The 20,945-nt window shown below is 49.1% G+C and overlaps 1 protein-coding gene across 1 annotated transcript; it reads left to right on the plus strand.

Moving 5' to 3' along the window:
• Window positions 1–3,590: 3,590 nt before the first annotated feature.
• Window positions 3,591–20,897, plus strand: LOC148715298 (S-linalool synthase-like). Its single transcript, XM_089924807.1, has 14 exons — window positions 3,591–4,183; window positions 5,759–5,948; window positions 6,057–6,277; window positions 6,372–6,495; window positions 10,522–10,548; window positions 15,547–15,562; window positions 17,803–18,181; window positions 18,300–18,529; window positions 18,997–19,112; window positions 19,193–19,285; window positions 19,492–19,707; window positions 19,790–19,919; window positions 20,020–20,262; window positions 20,344–20,897. Exons 1-14 carry the CDS (start codon window positions 3,886–3,888, stop codon window positions 20,671–20,673), a joined length of 2,613 nt encoding a protein of 870 aa, XP_089780933.1. The 5' UTR covers window positions 3,591–3,885; the 3' UTR covers window positions 20,674–20,897.
• Window positions 20,898–20,945: the final 48 nt, after the last annotated feature.

Raw genomic sequence — 20,945 nt, forward strand, 5'->3', positions numbered from 1 at the left:
TTAAATATTTATGTTTTCTACTTCATGCAACTTAGCTATGCATTAGTCCTAGAACACAGTATATTTTATATTGCACATACTCCAAGTTTTGTCATCATCAAAAAGGGGGAGATTGTTGACCCTCTAATGGATTTTGATGAATACAAAACACTAGAGCATAATTTCCTTTATCTTAACAAGTTATTTGAGGATTTTAGTTGGTTAATTAAGAATATTGTTAAGAAATGTCTAGGCAAGTTCCCATGATTTTTAAGAACTTATTGAAGAATTTTTGAGATGAAAGAAAAAGTTCAGGGACAGCCGAGACGTCTCCGGGTTGTCTCCGAGACGTCTCTGGCACAAACAGGAAGAACTGGCACGTCTGGAGACGTCCCCGGTACCTGCGGAGTCGTCCCCACAAGTAAAAAGCAGACCAGCGGAGTCGTCCCCTAGATAGCGGAGACGGCTCTCTCAGAGAATTCCAGAAGACTTGTTTTTCGGAGATATAACGGCGGAGACGTCCCCGTAAAGCGCGGAGACGTCCTCGGAGCGCGGAGACGTCCCCTGAAAAAGCGGAGTCGACTCTCTCAGAGAATTCCAGAAGACTTGTTTTTCGGAGATATAACGGCGGAGACGTCCCCGTAAAGCGCGGAGACGTCCCCGGAGCGCGGAGTCGTCCCCGAAGAAGCGGAGTCGTCCCCATGCAAAAAGCGCAAACAAGCGGAGACGTCCCCGTAAAGCGCGGAGACGTCCCCGGAGCGCCTGGGACGCGACTAACAACTTTTTCAGGTTTGATTTGAATTTCAAACGTCTCTTTTTTGTGTCTAACGGCTATATTTGCTTTTTGGGCTATAAAAGGGACCTCTTAAGTGCTTCTCAACATCTTCTTACCAACCCAATACAAGATCATTCAAGAGAGAAGAGAGAAAAAGAGGTTCAAGGGAGTTAGTGCATTCAAGTGAAGAAATCAAGCGCCTTCAAGTTTTCCAACAGATTTCGTGCTCAACTACTCTCTCCCGTTTGGCATTCAAAGCTCACATTCAAGCCAACGCGATCCACATCGGAAGAACCATCATCTCCCACGCTTCCAACGGCTAAAAGGGTTCTTGCGGGTTCTATTGTTTATATTGTTATATTTGCTTGTTTAAGAAGCTTTGATTTGTTTTAAACCTTTATTCTAATATCTTGTAACTTGATTCAATCAAGGGATTGAATCAAAGGGTTAAGGTTTGTTGGTGAGCCAAAGGGAAAAACCAACGTTGTAAGGTTGTGGTTGGTGAGCCTTTGGGGAAAACCAACCGGGTTGGATTGTGAGCCCGTGAAAACAATCGGTTGGTTCGAGTCGGTGAGCCTGTGAAAACCGACCGAGTTTGTTGTGATCTCGTAAAACAACAAGTTGGGTTGTGAGCTTGTAAAACAACCGGCTGTAATCTGTAGGATTATAGTGAAATTCCCAAGAGGTCTTGGGGAGTGGATGTAGGTGCTGGGGTGCACCGAACCACTATATGTTTGTTGTGTTTGTAATGCTTCTTGTCATTGTCTAACTAACACACTTACTTACTTAGATAAATTGCTTGCTTAACTCTTATCCGCGCATCCTTTAGTTGCAAGCATATTCAATCAAGTCACGTTCTATACATCAAACTGTTGCTAAGTTTAACTTTCACTGTGCATCTGTACAACTTAGCATAATTAATCAAAAAGTTTCAAAAGCAATATAAAAGTTTTTAAAAGACCCAATTCACCCCCCCTCTTGGGTTGTATCTACTGGGCAACACTTCTAGGTCAATCGGAGAGAGTGTTGATGCCGACCCTTCCTCCGTCCTGCTCGGACCATGGCCGGCCGACGACGATGGCGTCATCCCCTTCGTAGCACCAGGACCCGATTTCTCCTTCTTCCTGGACGCCGACGGGGTCTGCCCTATCCGGTTGGTCACAAGCCAAGGGCCAAATGCACCATCCTCCCGGGGCTGGTCTCCCCCTCTCACAACTTGCCTGGGGTCGGCCGACGCATCATCCCCCTTGCTTGCCTTCTCAGAGCCCGTTTCAGACTCCGCCGGCTTCGTATCCTCCGCCACCGAAGACCCGAATTCACAAACCGCCGGCCAATGACCGACCCGCCCGCACTTAGAGCATGGGGCTGGCAGGTTTTCATAGACGAAACCCTGCCAGAACTTCGAGGCTCCTTCCGCCGATCTCCCCAACACCCAAGTCCCCGGCACGAGGGGCGCGGAGACACTCAGTTCGACCTTCACCCTCGCGAACCCGTACCTCCGTCGTTCCTCCGTGAAGCCATCCAACCCCAGAGGATTGCCAGCCCTCGCCGCCACCTTAAAGATTGTTTCCTTCTTCCAGTAGTCAAGCGGTAGGCCGGGGAGACGGAGCCACACAACCACCCGCCCTACACCGCCGGCCCCCATGGAGAAATTCGGACGCCACCGCTCCATCGCGAGGAGCTGTCCCGCAACTGTCCATGGCCCCGACCGCATTGCCGCCTCCCGATCCTCTGTGTTGGCAAATCTTATAGCGACGACGCCGTCCGCCAGAGGGAAGGATTCGACGTCATAGTTCAACTTCCCGACTCGCCGGATTTCCTTCACCACCCAATCCGCCGGAACAGTCCTCCCCAGACTCCTCACAAGGACTGTAGAGCTTCTCCACTCCGACCGAACATCTTCCAGTTCCTCCTCCGCTATATCGACCACCTCCGTATATCTCTTCTGCAACTCTTCCAGGTCGCGAGCGGAAGTTCGATGGCTGATCCACACCGGCTGCCTCGGCGCTCCTCTCGCCACCTCCGCCCACGAAGGCCGCCTAGCCGCGTTCCTGGGGAGGGTTCTGTTCTGCTCCCCAGCCTCCGCCGCCTCCGCCGGCGCCGGCGGTCCTCCCCCAGCTTCGGCCATTTCACCCAACCAGCACTGTTTGTCTAAATGCCCCAAAGATCCCCCACCGAAGCACGGATCTCAAAGCATCAACCCGCTCACCCCCGCTCACTTTTCTTGGCCCAAAGACCAATCTCTTTGACGTGCTGAGCTTTTTGGTTCACGCAACGTGTCGGTTACCGGTTGTCCCGCTTCTTTTATTCTTGAAACCGTCGGTGGTTGCGAATCACGAGTGTTTCTGTGTGAAAGCAAATAACATCTGGTACATGATAGATTTATTTGACAAGAACAAATAAATAAATCTGGGAGATCTGTTTGTCATTTATAGTTTCCAATAAAGAAAAATTTTATTTAGTAAATTTAAAATTAATCTCCCTTCTCAAAAATTTAAATAAATAAATAAATATAGTCCCATAGTCTCTCTTGCTCTAAAAAATAATAATATGAAAACCAGCTAAGCAAATTATAGAAGTTTCCTACATTTAACATTGCAAATGACTTTTACTTCCTTAAAGTTGCTGGAAAAAAAAAAGGAAATTTGTCATTTCCCACCTATCGCAGAAGCTGCCTACAGCCAGGGTTATAGAATATTTTGGGATGCACATCGGTGCCGGATTTTCCAAGTTTTGCGAATGGCTCTCCTCAAGCTTGCAGTGGTAGTCTGCTGAGCTTTCTCATGAACTGGAGAGTAGACACGAGAACGGGGGCATGCGTGCGTCCCCTCAAGTAGTACTGGTCTTCGTTCTCATGGTCTAGTCATTTTCTTTTTCTTCATTTTGTGAAAACATCTCTTACCCACTGTAAATATTAACCCATCTTTTCGGCAAGGAAGGCTGCGGAAGAAATTATACCCTGCACAACGTGGCGGTGCATGACGCCAAGCACGTGTCTCGCTCGTTTCGGATTGCCACACGTACAATCTCCCTCCCATCACACTATAAATACACCCTCCAGGAATTCAGCCAAGACATCCAGATGCATCTACTCTTAATTTACTTCTTCCCAGTTTGTGCTTCTGTAAGATATGGAGTCATTGGAGTGCCTCGTCGAAAGGGTTAAGGAGGAAGTTTTCTCCCCCTCCGCAGATGTACGAGCCTTCTTGCCATCGTCTGCCTACGAGACTGCATGGGTAGCCATGATACCCGATCCTGAACGCCGTAGTTGTCCTATGTTCCCAAATTGTTTGATTTGGGTGCTCCACAACCAGAACCATGGAGGGTCATGGGGAGAGCTTGATCTCACCATAGACCACCTCACTGCTACTCTGGCCAGTGTTATTGTGCTAAAGACCTGGAGCGTTGGCTCCATGAATATAGAAGAAGGTATAACTAATTAGTCGTCTTCGTTGTTTTCATTCTTCAATGGTTCTTAGTGACATCCATCAACAGAAAAAGCACAAAAGTTGTCACCCCTCCTCCACGTAGGAGCTTTGGTTATCAAAAATAAATAAATAAATAAATGAACTTCTGAATTTGGATCTAATGTTATTGTTTTTTATTTACTCTATATAATTCCGTTAGTTCAGTTTCCCATTTTTGTTATTCTAATAAAATGGAAAATACTGTCACATCATTTCACTTTTCCATTGACTAGGATTTTAGCACTTGATTCAAGTTTCAAATTATGATTAATCCTCGATCCCTAGAATTTGTATATACTTATATCCTAATACGTGCATAGTTACAAATAACTGTATATATATATATATAGGAGATTTATAACCTACTCTCTGCTATGGTAGGTTATCAATCTACTTATTTTTTATTGGACAAAAAATACTTTTACTTTTTATAACTCTTAAAGGTATTTTATGTCTTTTTACAATCCCACATTAACTCACTCTCTCAACCCTCCGATTAATACTCTCTCCCTCTCTCTCTCATATATATATATATATATATATATATATATATAAACATACATACAAACATACATACATACATACATACATACATACATATATATATATATATGTGTACATATATATATATAGATGTATGTATACATATATATAGATGTATGTATATATATAGATAGATATATGTATGTATGTAGATAGATATATGTATGTGTATACATATACATACCTATATATATATACACACACACCAGGAGAGAGAGAAAGGGAGAGAGTATTAATTGGGAGGTTGAGAGGGTGAGTTAATGTAGGATTGTAAAAAAGACATAAAATACCCTTAAGAGTTATAAAAAGTAAGGATATTTTTTGTCCAATAAAAAATGGGTAGATTGATAACCTACCACAACAGAGAGTAGATTATCAATCCCCATATATATATGTGTGTGTGTGTGAGAGAGAGAGAGAGTATTAATTAGGGGGTTGAGAGGGTGAGTTAATGTAGAATTATAAAAAGACATAAAATACTTTTAAAAGTTATAAAAAGTAAGGATATCTTCTATCTACGAAAAAATGGGTAGATTGATAACCTACCATAATAGAGAGTAGGTTATCAATCCCCATATATATATATATATATATATATATATATATATATATATATATATATATATAAGTTTGTGTAGGGATAATATAACTGTATGCAAGAACATTATAACTACGTACATGGACTAGTAAAATGGGGTGCAATATACGTGTAAATCTCATACAAGTATGTGGAGGACTAAAAATTAAATTCTAATAGTCAAATGATTGTGTATTAAAGTCCAATCAAAGAAAGTACGGGGTGTTAAAGTTTCTTCATAAATTAAGATTCTAAATTAGAACATTTATTCTACTACTAAGTTGCTCGTGGATTTTAGAACTATTCTTTGATGCGATCATAGAAATGTATTTCATTTATTTCTAAGCTGCGCGCATCTTGAACTAGAGCCTTGACATTTGTCTTCCAACTTTTCCATTTTTTTTTAAAAAAAAATAGGATTGAAGTTTCTTCATGCAAACATGGAGAAGGTGCTTATGAAACACCATGGTGGCATCCCCCGATGGTTTGCCATTGTATTCCCGGGCATGCTTGAGCTGGCGAAGGCCAAAGGCTTGAAGGTCTTTCCTCAGGGCTACACAAGAGTCGTGGAAGATATCTTCAATGAAAGGGAGAAAACTTTCAAAACGTAAATCTTTCCGGCAACATTTTCTTTTCTTATTTACAAAGTTTCCTTCAAATTTACCTGCTCAAACGGGTATTCTTCATTCCTGATACCTGCCTAGTTCATCTGCAGGGAAGAAACATCCTGTGGGGGTCACCATCTTCCACTTCCACTGTACCTCGAGGCCTTGCCAGCAATCTACCGAGGGAAGCATGAAGATATTCTTAAGCATAAGAGAGAAGATGGGTCCTTGTTCCATTCCCCGTCTGCAACTGCTTGTGCTTTCATGATCACTGGAGATCAAGACTGCAAGGAGTATTTGGAAGCCATGGTCCGAAGATGCGGATATGGAGGTGAGTTTTAAAGCAGCAATAGATTTGAAAGATGGTATTTGCTTTGTCTCTACACGGAAGAGGGTGACTCTTTACAATTTGGCATGGGACACAGTTCCTCCCGCATACCCTGTGGACCAAGATCTCATAAAGCTGTGTCTGATGGACCATTTGATGCAACTAGGATGTGGTGAACATTTCACCAAGGAAATAGGAGATGCGATGGATCACATTTATTTGTAAGATTACAAGTTTAGCCTCTCTTTTTGCTTAATTGAAGATTTTTTAATTTTTAGGTCACCTTTTATCAACTTCGCTTTTTTTTTTTTTTTTTTGAATTTCATCAACTTATCACAACCAAGGCTTGTTCATAGTTTTTATACTATTTTCCTCAAATGCTATAGCATTTGAGGACCCTGATGCACAAAATTTTTATATTATGTTTTGAGGACCCTGATGCACAAAATTTTTCCTTGGTGATTGACACTAACGATCACCAAGTATTCCTATTAAAATATAATAGGATATGCACAATGTGGGAGATTGTTATAGTCTGAGGAGGGGCGTCAGGACGCTCATTTGCCCGACTCGATGCATATCAATAGTGTTGAATGATTGAATACTGGTCCCTTCAGTTGTAACATTACAAGGAGGGTTTCAAACTTATATTTCAGCAATTCTACGGTGCAGTAAAAGGGTCTTTTTGTAAACTTTCGAATAAAAGGGTCTGTTTATGTTAGAAGGGTTCGGGTGTATACAGTGAAACCTCGACGACTTCCAGATGGATTTGGATCTCCCTCTTAGCCTTTCCTTAGTCTTAGGCACCAAGGGAGCTCTCCCAACCGTAAAAATTATGAGAATCAATATAATGGTGACAAAAGATTACTTGCCAGTCTTATAGGGGCCACTCATGTCTTAGTCATAAGTTCCTCTATTTTAATATATTCGAGTGGCTCCGGAGGGAGGAATTTTGTTGTGATAGTGTTCATTTGATAGAAACCTCCCAACTATCGGGCGATGGGGTGGGTGAGGTCATTTGGTCCCATCAAAACCTTATTCTTCCAACTTCCTTACCTCACTATCATATAGTATGTTCTGCCTCCAATCATGCATCCTCCTTATAAACTATGTTTAGTTTTAGTCAAACATAAACCGGAGTAACCTTTTTCAAGTAAATTTTGTTCACGAGGATGATTAGTTGAGAATTCACCATCTATGTTCAGTTGTTAAAGGCAAGTATCATTATTCATTAACAATATAAAATCTCTTTGGTACAATGATCGATTTAAGGTTTTCTTAGTTTTGGATGATATAAATTTTGAAGTTTTGGGTTTTCTTTTTTAACACAAAATCCAAGACAGGAGTGGTATTTTGTAACCTCATTTTTATTTTCAATTATTGGAAAACTATTTCTCATTTGTTGAAAATTGTAAAACCAGAAAATTTTGATTTTTAAAAGTTTCGAAAAGTAAAACTACTTGTGATAACCATCATTGCTTCTTGTTACAATCGCAAGCAGACGAATTGCTATTTGCCGGCTATTATAGCACCATTCTTCTCGCCACTGTAGGCCATTACCATCCGCTGCGGCCATCTCTTTTATGTCTCTACCGACCACCACCAAACTGTTATCACAACCATCACCAAATACAATCATGGCTCATCCAAAAAAATTTTGGGTGAGAGACAGATGTTCGATTTTGAATAGTATAAGCCCTTGATCCATCCTTTTTGATCTAGGCTCTGCTCTCGGTGGGGTGAGGCTGGGTGGGAATGGTATAGGTGGTGGCAGGTTTGATATTTTTTAGGCAGGGGTGAACTTTAAGTACTCTTCTAAGCTTTATTGCAAATGCAGTCATTTCGGGTAGCTGGAAACATGGGTTGGATAGATCCTTGAAGGTTTAACTGTGTACCTAGCCTTGCTTCTTTTGAAGTAGAATTGAAGATTCCTCGGACCTACATGACTTGTTTGTCTCATTCATAGTTTCATCCTTTGTTAGGGAATGTGCAACAGGTTCCACTACAGAAAAAATAGGCTTTTCCGATATTTTTTAGAGCCTCTACCGGCACTTATAAGCATCGGTAATTTTGGCACCGATGCTTTCAAAAGCGTCGCAAAAGCGTCGTGTAGGTAGGGATAAAATTTTTATGTGCCGAAGCTTTGGAAAAGCATCGGCAAAAAACAGAAGCTATGCCGACGCTTATAAGCGTTGGCCCATTTTGCATTCCACAGTATCGGCGGAAACCGAAGATAGGCCGATGCTTATAAGCGTCGGCATAATTATTGTTTTTGAAAAAAAAATTATTTAGAAATCCTAACGCTAGAGGCCTTCAGGACGGCTTCCAGAGGCGGTCCCTGATCGTTTGAAGGCGAGGAAGAAGAGGAAGAGGCAGGGGAGGAGGCCTCTATTCTGAATCACTGTCCATGCTCTCCATTTCCTTCAACTTATTGGTGAAATTATAAGAAGAAACATCAAATTAATCACAAGACAAAAAGATACTACACACTTGAACTACGGATTGTGGGAGAGGTTTGGGGTTTGGGCCATTCCGGTGAAAATCGATGAACACTAGGTAAAGAAGGGGCTTCCCGCTCTTGTCCAAGATCCACAATCAGCAATCTAGAAACCAAAATGTAAAATCCAAAGGAAAGAAACAAATTTGAATTAACAAAAAAAAGAGAAAGGGAGAAGAGAAAGATCTAATCGAAATGAGATAAAGAAATTAGGGCGTTCGAACCCGGGAAGCTTGCTCCTAGCTCTTCTGTAACATAATCTCCACTGCCTCTCCTAACCACCCTTCCGCTGTCTTCATCCACCGCCAAGCCTCTATTGCAGCTTTGATACCACCCTATGAAACATCACCCGCCTGTGCTAGACCCTCAGTCTACTTGACTTAGCAATGGGCCCCCTCTTTGTCGCGTCCCAAAGCCTCTTTCCTTTCACGATGTAAAGGACGGATGCATTGAGAAGGCGGTCGAGCTAGCGGCGATGCTAGAGGGGCAAGGGTGGCCATCCCTCTAGGTGGCGTCAGCAGCGAACTAGGCACCGGAGTAGGTTGTGGGAATAGGAGTCGGACTGTTGGTCGGGGGTCAGGTTCTGCAAATCAAGATCCTAGTGCATGCGATGATGGGGGCATTCGAGAGGAAGGTTGAGGGAGAGGAAAAGATGGAGAGGGAGATACAACAGAGGGCAAGGGAGGCCGCGATTGTGTTTGAGTTCGGTGGGACCGCGAAGAAGCTTGTCGATCACCACCATGGCGTTGACCTTCTCCAGCTTTTCTCTTCGCTCTAGGGATCGGGAGGGGGTGGCAGCCTTATCCATCGCAGCCGACCGGACCGTCGATGAGAACCCGACCCAGGCCGACCCGAAGTCGTAGAGCTTCGGGTCAAGCTGGCCGTCGAGGAGGATGTTCGGTGCTGTGATGTCGCCATGGACGATCAGGAGCTTGCCGGACCCCTCATGGAGGTACTCCACGGCGCCGGTGACCTCGTACACGATCCGCATCCTCCACGCCCACGCAAGGGCGCCACCGCTGTGGAGCTTCTCATGGAAGCTTCCCCTTCCTCTGCGAATCAAAAAGGGCAAACCCCAATCTGGACTCAGAGGTGGTGAGAGTTGGGTTGAGGGGAGGATCTTAAAAGTGTTGGAGATTTTGTTCAGGAGGGGAAGGGTGGGGATTTTGTTGGGAAGTGGGGTGATATCCAATGACGGTTTTAAGTGTTGTTTGGCCCAAGGGGATGGCTTGGTCTTCGACGATGCTTAAAAGTGTCGTCTTAAGTTACCATTTAATATGTTTAGGAAAAAATTAGTGTTAAGCAGAGTGGTTAGTATATTGGTTTCCAACGACGCTTTTAAGCGTCGTGTACTCTATTACTCTTTGGCCTCCAACGATGCTTAGAAGCTTCGTCTTATAAATTTGGTTTTCGCTAATTAGCATTATCTTAGTTTCATCTCCACCGATGCTACTCAAAAGCCTCGGCAAATTTTGGCGCACTCATAAAATTGCCGATGCTTCTTTGGTGCATCGGCCCATAAAAGTCGGGATAGCCTATTTTTGTTGTAGTATTCCTTCACGTGCATCATCATAAGAAGCATCGGCCCATAAGAGTCGGGATAGCCTATTTTTGTTGTTGTGTTCGTTCGCGTGCATCATCATCGACTAGTCTAAGGGGTTGAGATCGATCCACCTTAAATTTGACCCTTATGACTTTTTTTGGCATCTTGAGCAACCTTGTAAGCTCCTTGTCCTGGGTTGTTTTGTAGGAATTGGGGTACGGAGGAGCAGCAACTGTTACGGGGGAAATAAGCCGCCATGCCCCACGTGACCGGCACGCGCGCCCAGGAAGACTACGGCTGCCCTTTGATCCAGCAATCCGACCCCGAGTCGGACATCCTCGGCTCCGCAGCCCGACCCCGAGTCGGCTGCCCTTTGATCCAGCAATCCGACCCCGAGTCGGACGTCCTCGGTTCCGCAGCCCGACCCCGAGTCGGCTGCCCCTTGATCCAGCGCTCCGACCCCGAGTCGGAGATCTCTTGATAACGACAGGCTATTCCCCAGAGGCACGCCGCGGCCTCCTGCTCCACTACTCCCTGCAACGGCTGTATCCGATGCTGCTCCACGATCTCCTGCATCAGCCGTACAAAGCGGAGCCCCACTATGCCCTGACGTGGCCGTACCCGGTGCTGCTCCACGACGCCCTGTAACGGCCATGTCAGTGGCCACACCATCGTGCCCCACGATAACGAACCCCCCTGAGAGACCCCCCAGCCAGGTATATATGCGGCTGGGGGGAGAAAGGGGGGGAGGTGAGCAATATCTCCCAGAGCACTCTCTTACTTGCGATTATCACCTCTCCTCCTCCTCCAATCCCCTCTGACTTGACCGTCGGAGGGCCATCACCACCCTGGTGGTGGTGCAAGGCTTGTTTGCAGGTTTCTTGGCGGAAGGTGGAGCGCAACCAACACCAACCAAGACAACTCAGACGGAACCCCGTTCACACCGCAGTGCCAATCGTTCTCGGTTTGGACCACCAGCAACAGTTGGCGCTAGAGGAAGGGCCGAATCTTAGAACGATCGTAATGGCACGGCGAGGTGGTCGTGGAGCTTCCAATGCTTCCGGTCGCGGAGCCTCTCGCGCCTCCGGCCGAGAGGCTGCTGCGTCCCCAACGCACTCTCAGCAGCATTCCACCGCCCCTTCTCCCATTCAGACGGTCGAAGCTGCTCAGTTCGACCAGCTAGCCCAGCAGGTTCGCACCCTCGCGGAGGCAGTGCAGAATCTGCAGGGTGTGATCTCTCGGGTGCCGCAACGGGCTCAGGAGCCGCTGCCCCCCGAGCACTCGCCTCTTCCTCACAACCCGCGCTCCTTCCTCTCCCATGGAGAGGAGCGCCGGCGCGAGGAGGATTCTCGAGTGCGGTCCATTCTGCCAGGACCTTCTCATCGGAGCTGTGCGGGGTACAAGAGGCGGACCCGGGCGCGTTCTCAGACACCCCAGTCCTCGAGGGGCCCGCACTCCAGTCGGTCCCCCTCGCGCCGCTCCTTGTCCCCCACCCACCGGTCGCGCTCCCTGGACCGGCGGGTGGACGATCTCCACAGACAACTCCAGGTCCTGAAGGGCCACTCCAAAGATCCCTTCGCTGACTTGGAGATCTCCTCCCAGCCGGCGCTTGCCTCGAGGATCCTGCGGACCCCGAACCCGCCGGGGTTCAAAATGCCGGCGATCGAACCCTACGACGGGGCGGCGGACCCGCGGGACCACGTGGAGAGTTTTAGGACTCTTATGCTCCTCCATGGAGCATCGGATCCGCTCCTCTGCAAGGCCTTCCCGGCGACCCTCCGTGGCCCGGCAAGGGCATGGTTCGCCGGCCTGGAGGCTAACTCCATCCAGTCCTTCGACCAGTTCACCCGCTTCTTCATCAGCCATTTCGCCGTCAGTAGCAGGCGGCGACTGGTCTCCGACTCCCTCTTTGATGTCCGGCAAAACGAGGGAGAAAGCCTGCGGGATTATCTCACCCGCTTCAACAAGGCTACACTGGAGGTCCGGAACCTGAGCCAGGAAGTGGCTCTCTCAGCCCTGAAGCGTGGCTTCCGGAAGGGCAGACTCACCTTCTCCCTGGACAAACGCCTGCCGCGGAGCTTCCCGGAGCTGTTATCTCGGGCAAACCAGTATGCAGACGCCGAGGAGGCAGCCTCCCACCGGAACAAGGAGGCCGCCGAGGCCCCTCTAAAGCCCGGAAAGAAAAGGCGAAAAGAGGCACCCCAGAGGAGGAGCCCGACGCCTCAACGCCGGCGCAGAAGCCCGTCACCAGCAAGGAACCACGGCGCCACACGCCCTCGTTCTCCGCACCGACGCTTCAACCGGTACACCCCACTCCTGGCCCCCCGGGCCCAGATCCTCATGGAGGTCAAGGGACGGGAGGACCTCCCGGTCCCGAGGCAGATGAAGAAGATCCCTGGGAGGAGGCCTTCTCGGGCGTACTGTGAGTACCACCGAGACCACGGCCACGATACCGAAGACTGCTTCCAGCTTCGGGACGAGATCGAGGCTCTCATTCGCCGAGGGCGTCCCGGTCGATATGTAAACGACCGACGTCCCCCGGCAGACCCGCGTCCGGCCGACCCGGCCCCTCAGGAGCCTCGGGAGCAGAATCGACCCGTTGCGGGAGTGATCCACACCATCACTGGGGGCTGCTCTCGGCCCGTGAGGAACGCAGGGGGCTCGGCGGAAGCATCAGGAGTGGCCGTCGCGAAGAGGCAGCGGGTCGGAAATGTAATCGCTTTTTGTGATGAAGATGTAAAGGGGGTTCAGACTCCCCACGATGACGCCATGGTGATCTCTCTCACTATGGTGAACTATGATGTAAGGCGTGTTCTTGTAGATAGTGGAAGCTCAGCTGATATTTTGTATTACGAGGCCTTCCAAAAGATGAGCTTGTCCCGACAATTGTTGCACAAAACATCCACCCCCCTCATAGGATTCACTGGAGACGCTATCTCGGCCGAAGGTGTCATTGAGCTGCCTGTGACTGCGGGCGTTGCACCCGCAGAAGCCACGGTGCGACTCGGGTTCTTGGTCGTCCGTGTCCCCTCGGCCTACAACGCTATCCTCGGACGACCCGGACTGAACGCCCTTCGCGCGGTGGTTTCTACCTACCATTTGCTCATGCGGTTCCCCACGGCGGCCGGGATTGGAGAGGTCCGAGGCGACCAACCAACCGCACGGCAGTGTCTCCTAGCAACTCTCAAAGGGAAGAAGCCCATGGAGGCCCTAAGCGTCGAGTCCCTTGACGCCAGAGACGAAGTGGCCTTGCGGCACGGGGAGCCGGCCGAGGGCGTAATCGAAGTTCCCCTCAAAGAAGGCCGCCCGGACCGCACGGTCTGGGTCGGTGCCAACCTCGACTTGGAAGCTCGGCTCTGGTTAGTGGAATTCCTCCGAGCCAATGCTGATGTGTTTGCCTGGTCGGCGGCCGATGTACCTGGGATCGACCCGGAGGTCATTTCTCACGCCCTCAACGTCGACCCGACCCACCGACCAGTAAAGCAAAAGAAGAGACACTGTGCCCCGGATCGGATCCGGGTGGTCGACCAGGAGGTAGACAAACTCTTGGAGGCAGGTTTCATAAGGGAAGTGAGCTACCCCGAGTGGCTGGCAAACGTCGTACTTGTCCGGAAGGCGAGCGGAAAGTGGAGGATGTGCGTCGACTACACCGACCTGAACAAGGCGTGCCCCAAGGATAGCTTTCCGCTTCCGCGAATAGACCAACTGGTCGACGCGACTTCCGGATATCAGCTGCTGTCTTTCATGGACGCCTTCTCCGGCTACAACCAAATAATGATGGCTCCACAGGACGAGGAGAAAACGGCCTTCATAACAGACAGGGGGCTGTACTGTTACAAGGTAATGCCCTTCGGTCTGAAGAACGCTGGCGCTACTTACCAGCGCCTCGTCAATAAAATCTTCAAGGAGCAGATCGGCCGAAACATGGAGGTGTACGTGGACGATATGCTGGTAAAGAGCCGCCATGCGGATCAGCACATTGCGGATCTGGAGGAGACCTTCGCCACCTTGCGGAAGTTTCGTATGAAGCTAAACCCAGCGAAGTGCGCCTTTGGTGCTTCGGCCGGGAGGTTCCTCGGCTTCATTGTCAACCAGCGGGGGATCGAGGCCAACCCGGACAAAATCAAGGCCATCCAAGATATGTCCCCTCCGACCAAAGTGAAGGAGGTTCAGGAGCTCGCTGGGAGGGTCGCCGCGCTCGGACGATTTGTGGCAAAATCGGCCGAACGCTGCCAACCGTTCTTCAAGGTGTTGAAGCGCCCGAAAGACTTCCTCTGGACGGCTGAATGTCAAGTGGCGTTCGACCAGCTCAAGGAGTACATGGCGTCTCCTCCCCTGCTGTCCAAGCCGCAAGAGGGGGAGATGCTCTACCTTTACCTGGCGGTCTCCCCAACCGCAGTCAGCGCAGTACTGGTTCGGAAAGAGGCAAAACTTCAGAAGCCCGTGTACTACACCAGCCGAGTCCTCCGGGATGCCGAGACGCGGTACACGAAGGCTGAAAAGATCACCTTCGCGCTGCTGACTGCGACCAGGAGGCTTCGCCCCTATTTCCAGGCTCATTCTGTCACCCTTTTGACCGATCAACCACTGCGGCAGATCCTCAGCAATCCTGAGAATGCGGGACGGCTGGTGAAGTGGGCAGTAGAACTTGGACAATCCGGGTGTCATGTACCCCTAGGTCCACATATCTCCGCTCGCGCCCAGGCCGTATCCTCCTCGAAGAACCCGCGTATCGCGGCCGCTCAACTAACACTCCTCGCAAGCAGCAGCTGGCGATCCGATTTCCCAGGTAACGCATTAATTAGCGTTTAATGCCCTTCTCGTGTTCCCCCAGGCAACGCTTAGAGAAAAGGAGAAACATGATCGCGGCTGGCCACGGAGAAACCCCGTCGGGCAGCGAGCGACAAGCGCACGACCAGCGAGCGGAATTTTCCGAGGCTTGGCCCTCGGATGCCTGGCTAGCCCGATGATCATCCCGGGAGCAGACTAGCCGGAAGCCCCAACCGGTCGCCTCGGCTTGCGCCAGCCTTGGCCGACCAACGAGTGGAATGTCCCGAGGCTCGGCCCTCGGATGCCTGGCTAGCCCGATGATCATCCCGGGAGCAGACTAGCCGGAAGCCCCAACCGGTCGCCTCGGCTTGCGCCAGCCTTGGCCGACCAACGAGTGGAATGTCCCGAGGCTCGGCCCTCGGATGCCTGGCTAGCCCGATGATCATCCCGGGAGCAGACTAGCCGGAAGCCCCAACCGGTTGCCTCGGCTCGCGCCAGCCTTGGCCGACCAACGAGTGGAAGGTCCCGAGGCTCGGCCCTCGGATGCCAGGCTAACCCGATGACCATCTCGGGAGCAGACTAGCCTGAAGCCCCGACCGGTCGCCTCGGCTTGTGCCAGCCTTGGCCGACCAACGAGCGGAATGTCCCGAGGCTCGGCCCTCGGATGCCTGGCTAGCCCGATGATCATCCCGGGAGCAGACTAGCCGGAAGCCCCAACCGGTCGCCTCGGCTTGCGCCAGCCTTGGCCGACCAACGAGTGGAATGTCCCGAGGCTCGGCCCTCGGATGCCAGGCTAACCCGACGATCATCCCGGGAGCAGACTAGCCTGAAGCCCCGACCGGTCGCCTCGGCTTGTGCCAGCCTTGGCCGACCAACGAGCGGAATGTCCCGAGGCTCGGCCCTCGGATGCCAGGCTAACCCGACGATCATCCCGGGAGCAGACTAGCCTGAAGCCCCGACCGGTCGCCTCGGCTCGCGCCAGCCTTGGCCGACCAACGAGTGGAATTTTCTGAGGCTTGACAACCCTCGGATGCCAGGCTAACCCGACGATCATCCCGGGAGCAGACTAGCCTGAAGCCCCGACCGGTCGCCTCGGCTTGCGCCAGCCTTGGCCGACCAACGAGCGGAATTTCCTGAGGCTTGACGGCCCTCGGATGCCAGGCTAACCCGACGATCATTCCGGGAGCAGACTAGCCTGAAGCCCCGACCGGTCGCCTCGGCTTGCGCCAGCCTTGGCCGACCAACGAGAAGAATTTCCTGAGGCTTGACGGCCCTCGGATGCCAGGCTAACCCGACGATCATCCCGGGAGCAGACTAGCCTGAAGCCCCGACCAGTCGCCTCGGCTCGCGCCAGCCTTGGCCGACCAACGAGTGGAAGGTCCCGAGGCTCGGCCCTCGGATGCCAGGCTAACCCGATGACCATCCCGGGAGCAGACTAGCCTGAAGCTCCGACCAGTTGCCTCGGCATGCGCCAGCCTTGGTCGACCAACGAGTGGAATTTCCTGAGGCCTAACCCTCGGATGCCCGGCTTAGCGCCGGAAGAATTTCCTGAGGCCTAACCCTCGGATGCCTGGCTTAGCGCCGGAAGAGTTTCCTGAGGCCTAACCCTCGGATGCCTGGCTTAGCGCCGGAAGAATTTCCTGAGGCCTAACCCTCGGATGCCTGGCTTAGCGCTGGAAGAATTTCCTGAGGCCTAACCCTCGGATGCCTGGCTTAGCGCCGGAAGAATTTCCTGAGGTCCAACCCTCGGATGCCTGGCTTAGCGCCGGAAGAGTTTCCTGAGGCCTAACCCTCGGATGTCTGGCCTAGCGCCGGAAGAATTTCGGGAGCCAGGAGTCAGCAAGACGCTACCGAGAGTTAAAAGAAAAAGAAGGACGAAGGCGAGATGAAGAAACAAGTGAACAGTCCGACGGCAGCAACAGCTGCGCAAAGGGGAAACTTGAAAATATCTGTAAAGAAGAAGACGGACGGGGAAAGGCCCCCGATTAAATAGGCGGAAAGGCAAGTGACGCCTCGATGACGCCAGAGGACGCCTGGCTGCCGAAGGGTCGCTCGCGCCCCAAAGGCGAATCGACACCATTAAGGAAGGATGTCCGCCGAAATCCTCAGACTGCCAGGTCGGCAATAACCGCCATACGCCATAAAAAGGGCGGGGAGCTCGAAGCGCGCGCGCCTCTCCGAGGAACGGCGGCAATCTCGAAACATCACTCCCTTCACCTGTTCCCCTTCTGGTTCCAGGCTCGGAAGTGGGGGGCTACTAATACGGGGGAAATAAGCCGCCATGCCCCACGTGACCGGCACGCGCGCCCAGGAAGACTACGGCTGCCCTTTGATCCAGCAATCCGACCCCGAGTCGGACATCCTCGGCTCCGCAGCCCGACCCCGAGTCGGCTGCCCTTTGATCCAGCAATCCGACCCCGAGTCGGACGTCCTCGGTTCCGCAGCCCGACCCCGAGTCGGCTGCCCCTTGATCCAGCGCTCCGACCCCGAGTCGGAGATCTCTTGATAACGACAGGCTATTCCCCAGAGGCACGCCGCGGCCTCCTGCTCCACTACTCCCTGCAACGGCTGTATCCGATGCTGCTCCACGATCTCCTGCATCAGCCGTACAAAGCGGAGCCCCACTATGCCCTGACGTGGCCGTACCCGGTGCTGCTCCACGACGCCCTGTAACGGCCATGTCAGTGGCCACACCATCGTGCCCCACGATAACGAACCCCCCTGAGAGACCCCCCAGCCAGGTATATATGCGGCTGGGGGGAGAAAGGGGGGGAGGTGAGCAATATCTCCCAGAGCACTCTCTTACTTGCGATTATCACCTCTCCTCCTCCTCCAATCCCCTCTGACTTGACCGTCGGAGGGCCATCACCACCCTGGTGGTGGTGCAAGGCTTGTTTGCAGGTTTCTTGGCGGAAGGTGGAGCGCAACCAACACCAACCAAGACAACTCAGACGGAACCCCGTTCACACCGCAGTGCCAATCGTTCTCGGTTTGGACCACCAGCAACAGCAACCATCTAGCATGCACGATCTCCAAATATTCAAGGATTTTTTAGCCTTTCAACTCCTAAGAAAGCACGGCCATCGAATATCCCCAGGTAAGGATTCTACATATGTATCTATATAATATATATGCATACACAAACATCTAGATAAATATACACATCATTGCTCTTCCATGGAGAGAAAAGTGATTGATTGCTTTTGATGTCATAGAGAGGTGTTGCCGGTTTTTGCGTGACCCGCAAATGCTCCTGCACATAGAAGAGAACTACCAAGACTTCTTAGGAGCTATGTATGCTGTCTACAGAGCCACACATTTGATGTTTCTAGAGGAACCAGAACTCGAAAATGCCAAAACTTTCTCCAAGAAAATATTGCAAAAGGGATTGCCGGGCGAAGATATGAAAGACCAACCTTTGGCTCTTTCTGATCTCCAGAAGGAGGTAACTGAACAACTATTTCTTTTTTTTACGTTATCTGAATAGTTATATGGTACCTACCAAGTTATGAATAGCTTGCACTACTAGTCCTCTTTCTGCCACACCGAAGTGTCTCTAACCAATGAGGCACTGACTTGGCATTACATGGCTCAAGTGACCATCTTCTTGTGAATTATGCATGCCAAGTCTATCATGCCACATCAACGTCAAGAAAATTTTTATATTAGTGGTCGCAAAAGCATGACATTACTCTTTCAACAAATTTACAAGATCTATCTGGAGTTGCTAAAGGCAAGAAGTGCTAAATATCCCTAGATGTTAAAATATATGCTTGGCTGACAATCTAGTTCATGTAAATCGCTGAAGTAAATATTTGCCATCTTGACATCATGTGATTCATGTCGTATGTTTGCAGTTTCAACAACTAGTACTTCCATTTGGTAATTTTTAATGTTTATATGCCAAATCAGATTGAGCACGAGTTGAAGCATCTGTGGTTAGCACGGATGGATCATATGGAGCACCAAACATACATAGAAAGAACTAAAGGCTACAATATTTGGATTGGAAAGTCATCCTCTTGCAGGTACGGCACAAACCGACTAAGTACTAGGGACATATAAACACTATGGTTGGTGACATCAAATGTTTTATTTAAACCTGCAGGCTAACATGCCCGGACGACATTATCAAGCTTGCCATAAAAAATTTCATGACTCGCCAATCAGTCTACAAGACTGAACTCGAAGAGCTAAAGAGGTAGTTCTCAAGATAAAAGCAAATTATATGGCCTTCCTCCTTTCTAAGCGAAGTAATGAATGCACTTTCTTTTCCTGTCCTCTTTCTTTTTAGAAGAAAAGTAATGTGTGCTACTTGACAGAATGCTATGGTATTTTTTTTCCTCTTTCACTTTGTTTACTTATTTAATTGATTTTTTACTATATAATATCAATACATCACACTAGGTGGTCCAAAGATACAGGCCTTGCCAACATGGGCTTTGGACGAGAAAACACATCATATTGTTACTTCGTTGCTGCTACTCCCATTTCCCTTCCCTTAGACTCGGAGGTGCGGAAAATTATGGCTAAAAGTGCAATCTTAGTTACAGTTGCAGATGATTTTTTTGATGAGCACGGTTCATTGGATGAATTACAATGCCTCACCGAAGCAGTCCAAAGGTACTAATTAGTTGTTGCATGAAGGTTGAAAAATTTGCACATTGTTATTTTTTAATATTCCTAATTAATTGAATGGTTACAGGTGGGAAGGAGAAGGCTTATCTGGGCATAGTAAAGTTATTTTTGCGACTCTTGATGACCTCGTATGTGATATTGCATTGAAGATTTTCAATCAACAAGGTCATGATATGAAAACACTTCTTCAAGATTTCGTAAGTTTCTCATGTCCATCATTTAAAAATCGATGTGCATGCTTTCATGTTAGTATCTTTAGTTTGAGCAAGTTCAAATCTATTGTCATATATGAAAAAGTGGCGAGAAGCATTTGATGTGTGGTTGACGGAATCTGAGTGGAGTAGAATCAAACAAGCACCATCAATTGATGAATACCTTCGAGTAGGGACGCTCTCCATAGCTATACAAGCAATGTTTCTCCCCGCATGCTATCTTGCAAGTCCAAAACACCCACAGAGCTCTTCGGGAACCCGTTATAGCAAAATTACCAAATTGTTAATGCTCTCAACTCGCTTACTGAATGATATTCAAAGCTATGAGGTTATACTACTCCATCACCATAATTTCCATGTCTATTTATCTTATTATTTTTGTTTTTAAACTGATTCAAAATTATTTCAGAAAGAGATGAAAGATGGGAAACTGAACATGGTGCCATTGTACTTGAAAGCGAATCCAGAGGCAAATATTGAAGATTCTATTGCATACATACGGAACAAACTAGAAAGGTTCGAGAAGCAGCTGCTTGAAATTACTATGGTTGATAGCAATGCTGAAGTACTGAAAGAATGGAAACAAATCCATCTATGTGCTTTAAAGGGGTTTCAGATGCTTTTTAATACTTTTAATGCATTCGAATCACCTACCGCGCTACTTCAGGACATTACTATAGCCTTCTATAAGCCATTAGCTATGGACACAGGGAATGCTTCTACCAACGTTTGTGCTTAATGCTAATGAGTCAATTAAGGAGAATACAGGATGGTTAGTGTATGATCCTTCCAAAATCAAGCAGTTACTATATTATGTGAGGCCCAAATGTTTGCTTGGATTACGGTGTCTATCTTCTTGCATGTTTTTAGTTGTGCCTCCCAATTCTCCAAGTCCTTTATTGAAGATGTAGGTGGCAGCGTTCAGATGTGCGTGTGCTATATCTTCTATATTGTTACATTTTTACCGAAAGAGTGCTATGTGTAGTCTTTTATGCACAACATATTGATAAT

This window comes from Phoenix dactylifera, chromosome 1 (assembly GCF_051530095.1).
Source record: "Phoenix dactylifera cultivar Ajwa chromosome 1, Ajwa_hap1_PhDact_Kaust_v1.1, whole genome shotgun sequence".
Taxonomy (NCBI): domain Eukaryota; kingdom Viridiplantae; phylum Streptophyta; class Magnoliopsida; order Arecales; family Arecaceae; genus Phoenix; species Phoenix dactylifera.